Source organism: Lonchura striata, chromosome 16 (assembly GCF_046129695.1).
Source record: "Lonchura striata isolate bLonStr1 chromosome 16, bLonStr1.mat, whole genome shotgun sequence".
NCBI classification, from domain to species: Eukaryota; Metazoa; Chordata; class Aves; order Passeriformes; family Estrildidae; genus Lonchura; species Lonchura striata.
Window position 1 is genome coordinate 14,885,614 of NC_134618.1, and position 18,585 is coordinate 14,904,198.

Genomic DNA, 18,585 nt, shown 5'->3' on the forward strand with positions numbered 1-18,585 from the left:
GTGTCCTGTCCCTCCAGGCCCTTGTCCAAAGTCCATCTCCAGCCCTCTTGCAGCCCTTTTAGGTCCTGGAAAGGGCTCTAAGGTCTCTCTGGATCTTCTGTTCTCTAGGCTGATCACCCCCAGCTTTCCCAGCCTGGCTCCAGAGCAGCCCTGTCCCCTCCAAGGACATCTTTCCCTTTCAGGGACAGTGTGGCCAGCAGGACCAGGGCAGTGATCATCCCCCTGTACTCAGCACTGGTGACACCACACCTCGAGTGCTGAGTTCAGTTCTGGTCTCCCATTCAAAAAAGACATTGAGGTGTTGGAGTGTGTCCAGAGGTGGGGAAAAGGCTCATGAAAGGTCTAGAAAACCTTATGGCTGAGGGAACTGGGTTTGTTTAGTCTTGAGGAGACTCAGTGTGGATTCATTTGCTCTCATATTTGTGGCATTTTATCTCCATTATACCGGTGATTATACCAGTACAGGTTCTCTGTGATGTATCCTGTAGGATGGGTTGTGAGTGCTGGTGTTTGGAACCCCAATCTCATGTGTGTGCCCAGCACTGTGGCACCTCTGTATTTTGGGACTCATCTACTGGGAACAATTAATAACCAACACCTTTGGTTTTTTCTCCTCATAGAAACAACCCGGCAGGAGGAAACACCTTCTTTTCCCCCTGTTTTCTTTCCTTGTTCTTCTGGCTGACTACAGCAGTAGATCTGAAAGAAGAGTGTATTGAGGTGGGATCCAGCCTCATCTACCCTGCCTGCAGTGAGGAAAGGACTGAAGGAAATGGCCTTAAATTAAAGCACTGGAGAGTCAGGTTAGATGTTATTATCTTTTTTTCACTACTTGGGTGGTCAGACATCGGAAGAGCTTACTAAGCGGTGGAGTGACAACTCTTGGAAGCGTTTGCGGCGCTCGTCTGACGCGGCTCAGGGCAGGAGGGCACCGACAGCGGGATTTCGCGACCTCAAAGCCGTCCCCCTCAGGCGCCAGCCGCGGCCGGCCCGCCCTGAGCGGCCGCGCAGGCGCCGCTCCGCCCTGCGCGCGGGGCGGGCCGGCGGCGCAGGCGCCCAGCGCGTTTCCTGCCGCCCGTGTCCGAGCCGGGCCCGCTCGGCCTCTGCCGCCGCCGGAGCGGAGTCGCGTTGACTGCCCAGAGTCCGCGAGTCCCGCTCCGCCCCCGCCGCCTCAGGTGAGTCCCGGCCGCGGGAGGCTGCGGGCCCGCCGGCCTCAGCGGAGCGCGGGGGGAGGCGCGGCAGCATCGCCGCGCCGAGGGGCTGGGGACGCCCTGCTGAGGGTGAGGCGGTGGGCGCCGCTTCGCCGTGAGGGGCTGAGGACAGGCGAGCTGCCCCCCGTTTCCGCCGCTGAGCGCCCTCGTTATCCCCCGCCGTGCCCCTCGCGGCCCCCGCCGTGCCCGGTGCTGGCGGGGCCGCAGCTCACGGTCCGTGCCCATCGCGGCGGGTTTGTCGGGCTGACGGCGCCGTGTGCCGGGAGGTGCCCGAGATGAGCCGCCCCCCTGCGAGATCCCCAGCACTGACAGTGCTGGGGGCTTCCTTCATCGCAGGTGCTTGGCTTCCAGGGGTTTGGAAGTGGTGTAGGTGCTCTGAGGATGGATTAAAAGCATCCCTTTCTCGCTGTCACACACAAACATTCCGTCTCCACTTCTGAGTCCGTATCCTGGCTAGTTGTTCATCCATTCACCATATATTTCTCACCCCAGAGAGGTGACAGCAGCTGAGTGCTGTACATCCCAGCCTCGATCCTTTTCGGCCTTGAACAGAAAGAGCTTCTCTACAAAGGCGCAAGATTTCCTTTTTTTTCCTCCATTTAAAAATATTTTATAAAGTCAGTTGCTTTCCCTTTGAAATAAAACTGAGGGAGAGCTGCATTAAGTACTTGGTAACAAAGTCATGCCAGTATCTTCCCCACGTGAGATTCTGGGGTTGGATGACAGGAAGGCATTGAGATTACCAAGAATTATAAAGCCAGCAGCATTTTCCCTAGTGAAATGCAAGCTAGATTTTGTCTGTCTATTAGTAATGAATAAATATAACTAGAAAAGTTCTTTAAGATTTGTCTTCTCAAAGAAAATATCACTGTGCCTATCAGGAGAGAGAAATAGCAGTGCTTTTTGAGGTTATCATCATTGTGTTTTATGGGTTTGTAACCAAACCAAAATAGAAAAAGGTGGCTTGTAGCCAGTTGTGGAGCTCAGGTAATTCAATCAATGGGAAGGAATAGATCATACAACTTTGGATAGGTTTTGGGAACAGCTCAGGATAAATGCCTGAACTAAGAGTTAGGGTGGGACCATATGTTATATGTAATGCCAGTCTGTGAATAAAATACTACAGTTGTATTAGAAACTGTTTCAAAATAGCTGCATTCCTTGGGGAGAGGAGAGTGGATTTTTTTACATTTTATTTCGGAAAGAGTAGCAAAGGCTGAGAATTCCTTGTTGGTGGAACAGCTCTTGAACTTTTCCTGTATATGGAAATGTGCTGCTACTGAATGTTGGCAAGATCCTGGAAAAAGCACTTTGCAGTTGTGTTTTGCTTCCACATGTGGAATCTCAAATGATGGATGTCCAAGGGCAGAAGTAACCCAGATGATGGCAACATTTTCACATTAACAAACAATAATTAATTATTTTGCCCAGGACTGTGTGTATTTAATACTTTATTTGATTGGTGGAATGTGATTATTATAAGAACTGTGAAAATCATGCTGGTTAAAATTATGAGCTGGGCTAAAAGCTCATATTGTTAAAAGTTGTATTTCAAGTACATTTGAAATGCACCCATAATTTGCATATTTTTAGAATAACAGTGCTCAGTTTCCTTAAACAAATAAACTAAATAAAGTGAAAAGTCTCTCCACTTACTTGCATTGGTGAAATACTGTCTCACCTCTGCTCCAAGATCCAGCACTTTCAAGGTATTTGTTAAACTGATGGTGTGACAGTAATTCCTGAGGCTCCCTGAGAGCATACTCATCCTTCTTTCACTCCCAAGTTTCTGTTGGATTGCCATTCATTTCCTGTTTGCTTCCAAATTCCTACCTTGTCCTGAAGTCTCCACCCTCTGCTAACATGGCCATACTTGGGTATGTTGTAATTCCAGGCTGTAATGGGTGTGGATGTCTTGGAATGACATCACGGAGATAGTTCTTTTAAGATGGATATGTGGGGGTAAAAATGCTTTGATCCATCAGGCAGTGATAAATTGCTGTGAAAATTAATGGAATATAAGAAAGGAATTGACAAGTCCAAGTTGGATGTATTGAATTGTGCACATTTTTGTTATTACAGGTGACCCTGAGTTTTTATGTTGTTATATTCCATCAGTTCATGCTGCTCTGGTTAATACAGCACATAGAATACTATATTTTAATACCTAAAGTATTTCAATATCTAAAATATTTTAATATCTAAAATATTTTAATTTCAAAAATATATTACTCTATGCCCTATATTAAACCAAAGGCAGCATAAATGGATGAAAGATAATATAATAAAAACATTTTAAACAACTTTGTGTCTGTGGATGGATGTGCCTCCAGTTGCATATTTTCAGCAGTGTCTCTTGTAACAACCATCAGTTACAAGAAAATAATAGGCATTTAGCCTTTTTTAAACATAATACTCAAAAACTACAATGATCCAGCTTGTTCTAGTGTTTGAATTTCATGGGGCAGAAGCTTGATTATCAAACAGTTCAGTGCTAGAAGTAATTTGAAGAAATTACTAATCAGTTAATTACTAACCTTAGTGATTTTTTGTAGGATACATATAAATTGTTTTATCAAATAATGTATCAGCAGATCACAGTTACACATCAGTTTGGCTTCCTGAAAAAAAGATTTTGTTGTAGTGCTGCCTGTGAGCCTGGATACAAGTCAGGCTTTAGAATCAGTTCGCTGACCTTTGTCCTAGATACTTTTATTTTTGATTGTTCCATTTCCATAGTAAAATTAATAGATTTATTAGATTTCTTGAGGACCTGCTCTCTTGTCTGTGAGGATACACAAAGAAGCAAGTGTATCTGGCTTTTAGGGCAATTGCAATTAGCTGACATAAGCAGGACAATGCACATCCATCATCCTACTGAAAATATCTGGGGGTGTGCCACAGGCAGCTCTTGAGCAGCCTTATCATATTTATGAAGTTGTGATCTATAAATAAATTGTAACACTGCACTGAAAGATGCTCAGTAAATGTTGAAGGTTAACTTGGTTTTATTAATTCTCTCATTTTGAAGTGTTTTGTTTTCAATTTTACACCTTTCAGCCTTTTCACTTTTTACAACATAGGAATCTCTTTAACTCGGAATGTCTCTACATCAGTTCCTGCTGGAGCCAATCACCTGCCATGCCTGGAACAGAGACCGTACTCGTAAGTATTAGAAGTTCATTTCCATTTTTAATTTTTCTTTTTTTCAATTGCTATTTTCTTTCTGCTGTTAGTTTTTGATCTTGTGATGTTCTGGGTCACATTTAAGGAAAGTGTGGTCAGATACATAGTTCTACATGTTAAATGTTCTACTTCTGATCCCAAAAGCACAAGTCTTCCAAATCTAAGCTTTTCTAAGCCTGTTGCTTGAACTCTGGCATAGGAGATAATTAAGTCTTGGTATTCCACAAAGCTTTGCCTCTTGGCCAAGTTTTCTATATAATGTGGATTGTTGTGTTCCAAATGTGTTGTCTTGCTCTGCAGAGTACTCATGGCCATGGTATGTGTACCAATATCAAACTGCCAGAGGGCAGGGTTAGATGGGATTTTGGGAAGAAATTCTTCCCTGTGAGGATGGGGGGGCCCTGGCACAGATTCCCAGAGAAGCTGTACCTGGAAGTGCCCAGGCTGAATGGTGCTTGGAGCAACTTGGGATGGTAGAAGGTGTCCCTGTTCATGGTATGGGATTGGAACTGGATGATCTTAAAGATGCATTCCAACCCAAACCATTCCATGGAGATTTTCCAGGGATTTTGCCCCTTTGGTTACAAAGCCCATGTAATGCTCTCAAATTTGTGAATAGAGGTTTTAGATAGGAAAAGTCTTTCCAAATATAGCATTTGCTATTAAAAAGCCTTCTGTACAATTGGATTGTTTTATTTCTTTCTTCAAGAGATTGCCATTAGCCCTAATAACCATGAAGTGCACATCTACAAGAAGAGTGGGAACCAGTGGGTGAAGGCTCACGAGCTGAAGGAACACAATGGACACATTACAGGTGAGATTGTGCTGAGGCAGACATTAAGTTTTCCAGCCCCTCCTGTTTTCCCCAGCTGAGATTCTGAACAGGAAATCTGCAAGTGTTGAGTAAATAGATCTTTTTATAGGTTGGCAGTCCCACTTAGACAGAGCCTTGCAGCAGTTTTCTGAGCTGCATGCAGTGAATGTTAGGAAGAAAAGCCCTATCTCATTTCCAGACATTTCAGTGAAGTTACTGAGCCATTTTTTCTTATCTATTGCTTATTTTTCATCCCTAATGACATAATGAGAACACATTTTCAGTCTGCTGAAGTAATCTGGTTGTGTCACAGTGATGCATGCTGTTCCCTTTCAAGTGCTAGTACTAAAATTTCATCAAATATACAACTGTAGAATTGCTTTGTGGTTTCCAACAACAATAAATACGCTTTTTTAGGGACTGCATAAACATTTGAAGTGCTCAGACCTGGACTTAGACCGTCAGTGAGCACATTTATTGCAGGCCCTGTACATCCACAATGAAAATTAAGAAGAGCTGTCACATTGGGTCACAAGGTGTTATTTTAAAAAATGTAATTATCCTGTGGCAGTCTTTTATATTACTGTGACTTTTTTTCCCCATCCCATGGTGATATTTTTTAAAGGGCTTTATTTTCTTAAAGAAATTAAAATAATTAATACAAGCATTTGCCCAAAGCAGCAAATTTTGTTGTCAGCTCATTAATGGGGAGAAGCAGCAGTCCAACAGCATTTTGCAGGAGCTTTATTCAATTTTTCCAATTCTTGCTTGTGCAAGAGCACATCTGTCCCTGCTCCTTTGTGAGCAGGGACAAATTAAATGTGTCACCCCAAGACATTCTACTTGTACCTGTTAGTGTTAGAAGCCAAATATTCATGACTTGGGAAAAGAGCTCTCCCTGCTTTCCTGCACAGTGTGTCCCTTTGGAGTACAAAACTCTGTGGTGGTTGTAAAGAGTGGAGTTAAACTGTGGTTACACACAGGAGATCCACTGATCAAACTGCTTGTAACCCCTGACAGGAGTGAGTCAGCTGCTGCCACTGCAGCTCCTGATCACAGGGGATCAAGGTCCTTCTCGTGACTCAGGTTTGTGGTGAGCTGCCTCTTCTCACTCACAGGAAGAGCTTGTTTTCTGCTAAGCTAAAAATCTGAACTTGGCCTAAGTCACCAGGGCTGGTGAGAGGAGGTGGTGGGCAGGAGAAGGAAAGAGAGGCAGGATGGTCCCTCTTTCAGAGGCAGTGCTAGAACTCCTCTGTCGTTTCAGACTACCAAGCTCTTCACTTTTTAAGCGTAAATGTATTTTGAAGTAAACAATGTATGAATAAAATGATAGCATTAGTGCAAATTCTTTCTACAGCTGTTATCCCACTTTCAGTTTGTGAGCTTAAGAGATGTTTTTAATACTGAATGTAGTAATGGAAAATCACTGGCAGGAGAGTTGAGGACTGCATCCCAAAGGATGCTATAGAAAAGATGAAAAATAATGTTCCCATAAGACTTTCCAGTTGGGACATCCTTCATTGCCTAGGAGGGGAAAGAAGAAATTACAGCTTTATCAAAGGTTTTATTTTATTGTTTGTATTTGTTATTTTTTTCTTGGCAAAGTTTTCTTGTGGCACAACTTAAATAGTCATGGAAAAAACATAAGGATTGTGTCAGTATGTAAAGATTGATAACATCTAACCAAAAATCCCTGTTATCTAAACTTTAGAACATGGCTGCAATCTGGTAGCAAGCACAAAATGTTGTTACAGGTTGTGCAGTTTTAGAATTGCTGCGTCTCAGCTGTTGAGAGGGATCTTGCAGAAGTCAGAGGGTGCTAGTGGACAGGCCTTGGCCGGTCCGCAGAGCTCCACCTGTTGGCCAGCCCTCGGAGCTTCCTCAGCCAGCAAATCCCTGGCATCTGGGAGTTTGGGATGTGCAGTTTTGATGAAAGCTAGAGGGAGAAACAAGTATCCCTCACAGCTTGAAATAGCTCGTGGAGAATAAGAGATGAAGGGGAATGACATAATAGTGATAACTAAGTGATCGGTTTGTCAGGAACTGCAGTGACAGGGCAGGGAGGAATGGCTTCAGACTGAAAGAGGGGAAATTTAGGTTAGATATATGGCAAAATTCTTCCCTGTGAGGGTGATGAGGTCCTGGCTCAGATTGTCTGGGGAAGATAAGGCTGCCCCTGAATGCTTCGGAGTGTCCAAGTGGATGGGGCTTGGAGCAACCTGGGGTAGCAAATGGGAATTGGCACAGAGTTGGAACTGGACGATCTTTAAGGTCCTTTCCACCACAAACAATTCTGGGATTCTGTGACAGAGGGCTGTGAGGTGATCTCTGCTTTGCCTTAACATAAAGCTAACAGCATGAGGGGAGGATTACTTCCTGTGACCTCTTCACTCGCAGGTATTGACTGGGCTCCCAAAAGCGACCGCATCGTGACGTGCGGCGCCGACCGCAACGCCTACGTGTGGAGCCAGAAGGACGGCGTGTGGAAACCCACCCTCGTCATCCTCAGGATCAACCGCGCCGCCACCTTCGTCAAGTGGTCCCCCTTGGAGAACAAGTTTGCTGTGGGCAGTGGAGCTCGACTCATATCTGTGTGCTACTTTGAGTCTGAAAATGACTGGTGAGCTGGTTTTATGTCTTTACAGTCAGCATGGGAAAGCTGAATTATTTTACTAATTCCTAAAATATTCAGGAAATGTAGAGGGGTGGCCTCATCAGTTCTTCTGTGGACTTTAATGTTTAGGGAAAAAGGTTCTCTCTATTCTTCACTTTGCTGTAGCACCTAAAGGCCTTTGACTTTGCCTATTTTCAGACAGTACATGTTGGCATGGATGTGTTCTGCCTGACTGCCATAAGACATATGTTGCGTTTCTGAAAGTGCAAGAATTTCTGCAGAGTAAAGGTTTCATTACTACAACTCTGTGGTTGAAAAAAAATAAATATTTCCTTCCCCCTTTTTGTGCCAGAATAAATGAAGAAATCTTTACTGGAATCTTTCTTCTGTATCTGTTATTTTGGGCCATTTCTTGTCATTCTGTCACATCTCCAGGGCGATCTGTTAGAAGATGCTTGAGCTTGTCATTGACTTGTTCTACATTTTGTCATGTACTTTTACCACAGTTTATAGATTTCACATAGGAACATCACAAAGATATTTCCACCATTAACTTTTTTCTCATTTTAGCATCTTAATGTTTCTGATCTCCCTTTGAGCTGCACGTGTTGGAGCTACATTTGCTGTATCATCTGTAGCTGAAGTCAGTGTGTGGAGTGTCTCTTACTTTGGGTTGCATAAACAGGCACAAAAACACAGGTGTTCTGTATGCAGTCTGCCATGTGGAGATGAAAAACAATGACACCATCTGCAAAATACATTCTAAAGATTGTTTTGGACTTTTATGTTTTCCAGCATATTCAGTTACCAATATTTTTTCTCTGCCTCACTGTCAGCAAAAGAATCAAGACTCCATATGCTAAAGAAATATAATCTGTAAATTGTGAGCCTTAAAACTTGTACCTGATAGAAGTAAAATCAAAGAAAAAGCAGCATCATCCCAAAGGCCATCAAGTGAATAATAGATTTCATTACTAGTTTGTAAATGGTTCAGATAAACCAAATCTGCTGAGACATATTTAGGCCACTATTGATGAATTCAGCAGCAGGACCACTTTGCACTGCACTGCAGATAATTGAGATGAATGCACTGGTTGGGTCATTGGCAGTCCCCCCCATTTTCTTGTGTTTTATAGTTATTGTATTTTTAAACAGTAGAAAAGTCAATAGGCAAGAGATGTGACCATATAATTTGTTGGAAGGACTGGAGAAGGACTTGTGCTTGGTGATCCATGAAAATAGTGCTGCTTAGCTCAGTGTCACAGTCACAGGTGACCTCATGTTCACTGTGGGGAAGAGATCTGGCAGTTCCTGGGCAAAATTCACATCAAGGAGTTCCATCTGATGCATTATAAAAATCAGCTTGAAGAGGAATAGGATTTAGCTGAGGAGATACATATTTAATGAGTTTGTTCGTAATATTTGAAAGTTTAATTAAGCTAACCATAAAGTTCACAGATTGCACAAGAGAATGTGAAAGATTTGGACATGAAGTTTTTTCCAAAACTGATGTATTTAGCCATTGACAGAGAGTGATCTTTTTGAGGAGTGTTTCATGGATTTGTGGGAATCAGGTAATATATGTTGATATAAAATTTATGTCTTATTTTAGTTTCGTTTTATTTTAGGTGGGTGAGCAAACACATTAAAAAGCCCATTCGTTCCACTGTCCTCAGCCTGGACTGGCACCCCAACAATGTCCTGCTGGCTGCAGGATCCTGTGACTTCAAGTGCAGGTGAGAGAAACTAAAACATCTTATCTACAGTTTGGGTTATTGGATCAAATCAGTAGCTTGAGTATGTTGATCAGTTATTTGCACTAATCTAAACACTAAGTTTAGATTGCTATTAGAATAAAAGGTAGCTCATTGTGTACTGTTGTTGCTACCAAAATAAAATACCCAGCTTCAGAAACCTTGGCTTCGGTGCTGCTGTGTCCTGACTGCACAGCCAGCATGGGTCTGTTGAGGGACACACCTGAATTTGGGCATTTGCTGGGTTCCTTCCCAGCATTACACAGCATTTATGCTGAGAGCTGGTCATTAGGCTGAAGTTGGATTAGCAGGTGTCATCTTGTAGAACACCAACACTGCTAGTTAGAGTTTAAAAAACAATACCCTAATGGTGCAGTTCCAAAAATCAGAATAATTGGTCATTTCCAATGGTGTTATCCCATCTTTTTTTCCTCTGAGTTCCTTGTTTCCTGCCCTTTGCCTGTGGGGAGCAGAGTCAAGGAATTGATCCACCTGCAACTCAACACAATAGAAGAGATTTTTGAAGACCAGTAAAAAAAAAAAAAGGGCTGCTAAAGGCAGATTGGTGTGAGAAATGGATGGGGGAGACTTTGCAACTGATTGTGAAATTACAGTGTGAGGGATGGGCCCTGCAAAGTGCTCTGTGCTTGGGGTCACTGCAGGGGAGTCTGCAGGGCCTGGCTTGAATCCACATTGACTTAATCACTTGTACTTTGAATGCTAATGAACAAGCTTCTTTTCTTAAATTCTTTATATAATAGGGCAATTTTTAAGCTTCAAAGTGTGTACTAAAAATGGCTAAGGAGGAGTGGGAGGGGGAGGTGGAACTGACTATTGCATTCTATATTTCAGAATGAAACCCTCACATCTAAACCCCATCCTTTGATACCTTTTCATGTAAGGACAGATGTTAAGTGGAAGCTGGGAAAGAGAGGGGAGAGTTGTCTCTTTTCCTGCCTTATTTACAGTTTAAATTAGATAAACTGTATGTATTCACTTCCTGTCACAAAATAGGTGATGTGAAACAGAAGCAGCTACTTTTCACATGTGGAAGTTTTTAAATTTGGTTTCATAAAGGACCCCAGGATTTTGACGTAGGTCACCTGAAATGTGTATGTATATGTGTGGGATTGTAGGATTCTGTTTCTTCCCCATATCCATGAAAAACTGTTAACTTTTGTAAATTATGAGTACAGATTTCTAGAATTCCAGTTCTCCCTTCAGTTCCATTTAAAAAAAAATAAAGATACCTGAAGTGTGCACCTGTTCTGATGGAAATTAGGAAATGGATCTACCAGAGCCACTGCCACATAATAAGCAGCTAAGTGGGAAACATTTTGGGGAAGGAATGGAGGGCAGGAGGCTGCAAATTGCTGGGTATTCAGCAGAGATTTTTGGTGCTTGGCCAAGATAAATGAGCTCCCTTATATTTATCTGAAATACATATGTATCTGTAGCTACCAGTGCCATGTAAGTATGATTTTATGTTCTTGCTGAGGGAATGGAAGTCATTTCCCAACATTCTTTGAAGGCTGGGGCCTTCAAGCTGAGGTGATTTTGGTTTTAAAGGACAGGCAGACTTTAATAAGGGAGAAAACTTCTTAAATTTTTAACTAACAGTTAAATTCAAAGTCGTCCCTGCTTAGGTATGATTTTCCTGCCTTGTGTCAAAGGCTGTTGCTTTAAACATCTTGTCCTACTTCCATACATTAAAAGACCATCATTTTAGGTGGCTCTATAAAATTGAGATTTTTAAAGGATTATCATTAGATTATATTTAATCTAATAGAGCCAAATATATATATATATCCATACTTAATTCCCTGAAAATCTGTACCTAATATAGCTGCACTTAAACTCTTCTCATTCCAAATGAGCAGCTTTGTTGAAATAAGCTGAATATAGGTACTTTTGGGAGTGCTTACCCCACACATACAAAAGATATAAAAAACAGGGAAGGGGAAGCTAAATTTTCTTTAACTCACTATAAAATAATTCCTGTTTGTGTGTGACTGCAACCATGAATATTCGATTATAGTTTTCATTTCTCCTGATTTATTTTTTCTCTCTGGTAGTAGTGGCATGGTGTAGCTGCCTTGCTCCTCCTGTTCAATGGACTCAAATGCTATGGTTGTGACGTCCCATTAAATTCCATGGTAACAGTCAAGAACACCATATTGTGGCATGTCTGAATCATGCAGAAGGAATTTGATGAAAGGGGGAGGCTTTCTATTTAAACATACCTTAAAAATTGTAGTGCTGGGGGGAAAAAAAAAAACCTATAAAAACATTGCAGTATTTCAGGTTTTCAAGGCATTTTTGCAATAATGAGCCGGAAGAAGGTTGCTCAGAGCTCCTTTGCTGGCATTAGAACATCACATTTCTTTCTTTGAAATCCTGCTAAAATGGGAATGTTCTTAAAAAGTGGGTAATTTTGTAGGTGTTTGTATTAGATTCTAATTATACAGTGCCATTCCTGGGTTTTCTCTAACTGAAGGCTTGACTCCGGAGAGCTGTTAGCACTGCAAAAGGATGAAAGGGAAATCTTGGCACAGGGAAATACGCACTGACAATGTGTATTTTTGTGCCATCTTCTGGAAAAAAAGGGAGAGGGCTACCAGAACAGCATTTATGAGAAACCTGTGTGCTTTGTACTGCTGCTTTCTCTCTGCATGCTGCTGCTTCCAGGCTTGTTCAAAGACACCAAAATATTTTATTTTGGGAGAATCAGGACTCGTCTCTCTCCTTCCAACTCAAAACGCACCCCATGCTACCGAGGAGCTTTCTTCTCTCTTTATTCACACCAAAATCTTTTTATTTGCAGGGTGTTCTCTGCTTACATTAAGGAAGTGGATGAAAAGCCAGCCAGCACACCCTGGGGCTCCAAGATGCCTTTTGGGCAGCTGATGTCGGAATTTGGGGGCGCGGGCAGCGGAGGGTGGGTGCACAGCGTGAGCTTCTCCGCCAGCGGCAACCGCCTGGCCTGGGTCAGCCATGACAGCACCGTGTCAGTGGCTGATGCCTCCAAAAACATGATGTGAGTATCCCCTTGCTGGTATTGTCAGCCTGATGGTGACCCTAAAGGTTTTTTCCAGCTTTAATGATTCCGTGGTTCTGTGTGGAATATTGGGTTCACAACCTTGTGCCTCTGTTGCCTGTTTTATTGTAGGTTCCAGGAGTCTCTTTGAGGCTTATATAACTATAAGTAAGATTTGTTTCTGTAAATTTTAGAGTATATAACTTAAATTCTTTGTAAGAATTCTTCAGTGAGTGTATAGCAAATTTTTTTGCCAGGGAAAAAAGAGGCATTTAGGGAAAAAGGTATGTTCCACTGAGTAACCAGGGAAACAGTATTTCCTTTTTCAAAACAATATTTGCAATACAAATATTCCAAGCAATATTCCAGACAATATTCCCAATTCAAAGAGAATCCAGAAACATGCTCACTGCATCACTAAGACTGCATCTCTAACCAGAATCTGGAAAATAAGTTCATGAAATATTAATTTCAACATCTCTCCTTAAGATGCTGCTGATGCAAGGTTTCAACTTACACCTCCCAGTCCAACAAAATATTTTATTAACAATTGCTCCTCCTGCTGCTCTTCTCGATCTGCATAACTTTGCAGTGTCCTTGGCTTTCCAGCCAGGAAGGATGAGATTCTCCATATGTTTTGGTAGCAGAAGTCTCTGGGGGTCATCCAGACATTGCTGGGATTAATTTTGAATTGTGGTTCTGATCAGTACGGTTGTATAAGTACCTGGCAGGGAATATCATTAATTATAAAGTATTTTAGAATTCCCTTTATTTGTTATTAAATCACAAAAGTTGACTTAAATGAACATCAAGGCTTTTTCCTTCTGCAAAGATGTCAAGCATCAACATTTCAAGTATTTTTTATATTCAAATGAAATTAGTATCTTCCTCGAAACACACGTTTTTGGGGGTATTCCTTTTGAATTCTTGCCCCTGTTTACGCATAATTTTGGTAATGTTAGCCTTTCACCTGAAATACTTGGCTTTGTTATAAATCTTCCAGCACACTTTCATTAGGCTGAAACTTTTTATTACAAATTACAACCTTCTGTTGTCACCACAGGACAGGCGAGCTACCTTGACTTTTCCAACAATCCTTGTGTAGGAAGGGTGCCTATTTTTTGTTGAAGCCTAAAATGAGAAGTTTCATTGAATCCCTCTAACAAATGTCCTTGTGCTCAGGGTTTCGCAGCTGAAAACAGAGTTCCTCCCACTCCTGAGCGTGTCCTTTGTCTCCGAGAACAGCGTGGTGGCAGCTGTAAGTGTCTGCTATTCCTCCTCGCGGAGCTGTCGTGTTTTGGAGGGGGAGAAAACCCCATATATTGCACAGTTAGTAATAATACTAAACAAGCTGTGCCCTGCTGTCAGTGTTTTCCTGTTGGAAGGGCAGGGTGGGAATGCTGAGGTGGTGTTTCCTGACGGGTGTTTGCTTGCAGGGCCACGACTGCTGCCCGATGCTCTTCAACTGTGACGACCGTGGCTTGCTGAGCTTCGTTTCCAAACTCGACATTCCCAAACAGAGCATCCAGCGCAACATCTCTGCCATGGAGCGCTTCCGCAACATGGATAAAAGAGCCACCACGGAAGACCGCAACACCACCCTGGAGACGCTGCACCAAAACAGTATAACGTGAGTGTCCTGCTGCCAGCAGCAGGGCAGGGGATGTTCTCTGTGCCCATCGCCCAGGGTGTTCTGCAAACCTTTAGGTTTGCTGTACCAGAAGGGTGTAGCTGGTACCTCTTTCCCTAGCAGCTCTCAGTTTCTGGGATTTACGTGGCTGCTGGTTAATCATTGACGTGGCTACAGCTGTTTGCTCGTGGTTGATGTGTTGTGTACCTTGGACACAGCTTATCAAATATGTTGGTAGTTCCCAAGAGGCTGATGGCACTGTGCAAAATGCAGTCAGTAAAATCCACCTGAAATTCACATCCCGGCTTCCTTTTTCAGATGTTACTGCCATGTGTATTATTTATTTATTATTTATCACTGCTTTCAAACTGAAAGAAGGGAAATTTAGGTTAAACATACAGAAAAATCCTTCTCTGTGAGGGTGGGGAGGCCCTTGGCACAGGCTGCCCAGAGAAGCTGTGGCTGTCCCATCCATGGAAGCTTTTGAGGCCAGGTTGGAGAAACCTGGGACAGTGGAAAGTGTCCCTGCCCACAGTAGGGAGTGGGACTGGATGAGTTTTAAGGTCCCTTCCACCCCAGACCATTCAACAATTCTGTTAATCAAAAAGATTCATTCAGGTTAATTGGGTAAAATATCTTTGCATTAAAAAAATTATGTGATCTGCAGGGATGTGGAGCAATTTCTCTTTATTCAAGGAAAACGTTTTGTCTCACCAAGCCATTAAAGAGCTTTCAGCATCTTTTTCTTGGCTTATTTTTCTGAGGCATTCTACCAAGAATCTGGTATAGGCTCTGGTATAGTCATGTCTCCAGCCAAAGAGTAGGAGTGGAATTCAACCCAAATTTCCCAGATTTCTGGCTCTCTGGAATGGGTGTTGGAGCTCTCACTCTGTGTTTGCAGCCAAGTGTCTATTTATGAGATTGACAAACGGGATTGTCGGAAATTCTGCACCACCGGCATCGATGGAGCAATGACCATCTGGGATTTTAAGGTAAAAATGTGCTTTTACTACCATGTTTATGTGAACTAGCTGGGGTGGTGGATTTTTTTTTTTTAATCTCTAGTATCAACTCCTGGGGCTCAGCCTCAAGCCAGGTTTTAGTAGCAGCAGGAAATCCAGACTGGAATATTCAAAACCATTAGTGAAATCCATAAGAAAAACTGATCCAAGAATCTGCAGAAATGCAGATGCAGTTTGTTAAGCAGATGGTGCTAATACAGACTTATTTTTTTAATAGAATTACTTAATGTCCCTGTAGGAATCCCCTTAATTCTTTCATTTTCCAGCCTCAGCCACAACTGAGCTGGAGCAATTTGTACAACACAGCCCCCTGCCTCTCCCTTCTCCCATCCCATGGGACTCTGCTCATTGTCCTGCTGCAGAACATGGTCCTGTCCTCTCAGAACTGACTTACCCAAGGAGTAAGAAGTTGTCTCTAACAGCTGGAAAATGCAATATTGAAAATCCTTAAAGGATGTATTAATGCCCATGCTTGCTTTACTCAGGCCTGGCCAACAGAGGTCCCTGTTGGCCTTCCCAGATCTGGGATGTGGGATGTGATTTAGGGAAAGAACAGATTGTGTTCTATGGTGCCAGGATGCTCTGGTGGGGACAGGAGTCATACAAGAAGTTGAAGTGATCTCTAGGCTGCTTTAGTGCAGTTTTGGGTCTGTGTCGCTGGTACCTGCCTGAGTTTGAAAGGAACAACTGTTGTGGTCTCTGGCCTCTTGCATTAGGAAGAAATCCTTTACTTAAAGGAGAAATTCTTCCCTGTGAGAGTGGTGAGGCCCTGGCACAGGTTACCCAGAGAAACTGTGGCTGCCCCTGGATCCCTGGAAGTATCCAAGACAAGGCTGGACAGGGCTTGGAGCAACCTGGGAATGTGGAAGGCGTCCCTGCCATGGCAGGGGCTTGAATGAGATGAGCTTTGATCCCAAACCATTCTCGGATTCTATGACTGAATCTAATTTCAAATATTCATGTTTTTTGCTTGTTTTTTTTAGCATTTACACTGAATTAATTTAGCCCAAGCTACAACAGCAGATTGTAATTAAGATTTTTTTTCTCTCCTTCAAGACTTTAGAGTCCTCCATCCAAGGGCTACGAATCATGTAAAGATGGATTTCCATGATCTAGCAGGACAAACTGCTTGACAGAATGCAGCTCCCACATCTGCACAAACCTGAAAAGGGAGGAGGAAGGTGAAATATTTGGAAACACTGAGAAAATACAGCTTGGCAGTTTTTCTTTTGAATCTAAATTTGGTGAATTGTGTTGGTTTCAAAATCAGCTGTGATTGTTCTTTTTTTTTTTTTTTTTTTTTGGTTGGTTGTTTCATTCCATTCTTTACCAAAGCTGCTCCTTAAGTAGTTTATTGCAGGAAGTTATGAATCACTAACTTAAAAGGGGAATTTTATGTAAATTGTCTGCTAGAAATAATAATAATAAAAAAGAGAAAAACTGATTCTTTGTTTTGAAGTTTGTTGATTAAAAAAGGGATGTTAAGGGAATTGGGAGAGAGACAGAGTGGGGAAAACCCTGCACTGATATTTTATGGCCTTAAAGCAGAAGTTCATCTGAACTGAAAGGTTCTAAAGTTGACAGACCTGGAGTTCTGGTGATCTGGATGTGAAGATTCAGATGAGCTTCTTCCAGGAGAATTCTTCCCTTGAGGTGACAATTTTGGAGAATGAATGATTTTATCCTACTTCTCTTCATTCTCTCTGCCTTGCATTTAATCCATAGCAACAGCAAATTAATCTGAATGTCTTTTTTGTTGTCTGCTTAGCGAGTGACATTTTTCCAAAGGTGAGTGACCAGAATTATCTGTGGTTGCCTTTGGGATTGGTCTCCAGCCTGCTCCCAGGGCAGTGCCTGTGGGACAATATGGAAAGCTCTGTGTGGAAAGTGAGACAAATATCTGCTGAGCCTCGTCTGGGGAAGACAAATTAAAAGCAAATCTCTTGGTAAGTCTGTGAAACTTCAAGGCTGGGGAATCACCATCCCTGGAGGTGTTCAAGGAATGACTGGATGTAGCACTCGATGCTCTGAGCTGGTTGGCAAGGTGGAGATTGGTCACAGGTTGGACTTACTGAACTTGGAAGTTTTTCCTACCCTCAGTGGTTCTGGGATTCTGTGACCTGTTAGAGCTGAGCTCTCAACCCATAAAATCCTGTATTTATGACAACTAGTGGGCAAATGAAGCTGCAACCAGAGGTGTTGGTGTGGTCTGGCTTCTGTGCTGATCCTTTGTCCCCAGGTACCTTTTGCAGTTCAGCTTGGAGCCTCAGGAGCTCACGGAGGCATTTGGACACAGCTTTATTCACAGGGTGTATTCCTCCCGGTGCTGCTGCCTTGCTGTGCTCTGAGGGGATTAGCTGGCTCATGGCATTGCTTTACAAAGCTTAAAACTGTCAATTCTGCCGAAAATGCAGAAGTGTCTTTAAAAAACCCCAATGACTAAATTTACCACTTCCTCTGGAACCAAAGTTGCTTCATACCCTGCTCGTTTCTCAGCTCTGTTGCTGTGCAAGGTCAGCTCTGAGTGGCAGCCACTGTTCTCCATCACAGAACTGGATCCTTCTCTGGTTTCCTTATGTCTCCCACCTTCTCCCCTGGCAGTCGGGCTTGGCTTTACAATTTCCTCTCCCTTCTAAACATAAAATAGCAAGTGTTTCATTTCTTGCAGTCAGAGAACCTGGGGCGTAGCAGAGGGAAAGGGGATGAGTGAGTGCATCCCTATGCCCAGGAGGGAAGGCCTGAGTGCATCCAGGCGGGAATGGGATAAAAACTAGCTGCTCTGAAGCAGGAGGTGATAAAACCAGAGGGCTGGATGTCTGCTGCGTGGGGACACAGGCATGGTGACCGCGGCCAGCCTGGCACTGGGTCCCACTGGGCTCTGTGAGATGCAGGAACCAGCAGCAGCTGCTGCCGAGGGCGGCCAGATCGGGCTCCGCGGGCTCCTGCGGATCTCCCCGGCCGTGGGAGGCGATGCCGACCAGCGTCTCTCCCCGGGTGGGCTCCAAGCTCGGCTGCTCCCCGGTGGGGGCCAGCGCAAGCATCGGGGAGTCCCCATCCCTCGGGGGTGAACAACACCCGCTGGCACAGGGAGACGGCGGGGACCCTTCCCTTCTGTTCTCCTGGCTGTGTCCTTCCCTGGAGCACCCGGGCGAGCTGCCCACGTCGCACCGGGAGCATCGCGGGGCCGGGGCGCGTCCCGGTGCGGCGGTGCCGAGCGGCCCGGCCCGCAGGCACAGGGGCTGGGCGGCTCGGCGCTCCCCCAACGCCCACGTAAGGAAGTGGTTGCATTTCTCGGAGAGGAAAAGGGAAGTCGGGCT

The 18,585-nt window shown here is 43.6% G+C and overlaps 1 protein-coding gene across 2 annotated transcripts; it reads left to right on the top strand.

Moving 5' to 3' along the window:
• The first annotated feature begins 1,035 nt into the window (after positions 1-1,035).
• ARPC1A (actin related protein 2/3 complex subunit 1A) lies at positions 1,036-16,712 on the top strand. 2 transcript variants are annotated; one of them, XM_021549634.2, is made up of 10 exons: positions 1,036-1,175; positions 4,272-4,376; positions 5,107-5,211; positions 7,609-7,831; positions 9,454-9,561; positions 12,404-12,616; positions 13,799-13,874; positions 14,053-14,246; positions 15,148-15,238; positions 16,325-16,712. In XM_021549634.2, the coding sequence occupies exons 2-10, from the start codon at positions 4,313-4,315 to the stop codon at positions 16,361-16,363; spliced, it is 1,113 nt and encodes a 370-aa protein (XP_021405309.1). In that variant the 5' UTR covers positions 1,036-1,175; positions 4,272-4,312; the 3' UTR covers positions 16,364-16,712. The 2 variants fall into 2 exon arrangements, with proteins under 2 accessions (XP_021405309.1, XP_021405303.1); XM_021549628.2 differs by having other exon boundaries at positions 4,295-4,376.
• The last annotated feature ends 1,873 nt before the right edge of the window (positions 16,713-18,585 follow it).

What these genes read in the sequence shown, in the direction of transcription:
- ARPC1A (XM_021549634.2), top strand. Translation starts at nt 4,313, where the DNA reads ATGTCTCTACATCAGTTCCTGCTGGAGCCAATCACCTGCCATGCCTGG. An exon ending in CTGGAACAGAGACCGTACTC is followed by an intron (nt 4,377 to 5,106) that starts GTAAGTATTAGA and finishes TCTTTCTTCAAG; the next exon opens with AGATTGCCATTAGCCCTAAT. An exon ending in TTTGAGTCTGAAAATGACTG is followed by an intron (nt 7,832 to 9,453) that starts GTGAGCTGGTTT and finishes GTTTTATTTTAG; the next exon opens with GTGGGTGAGCAAACACATTA.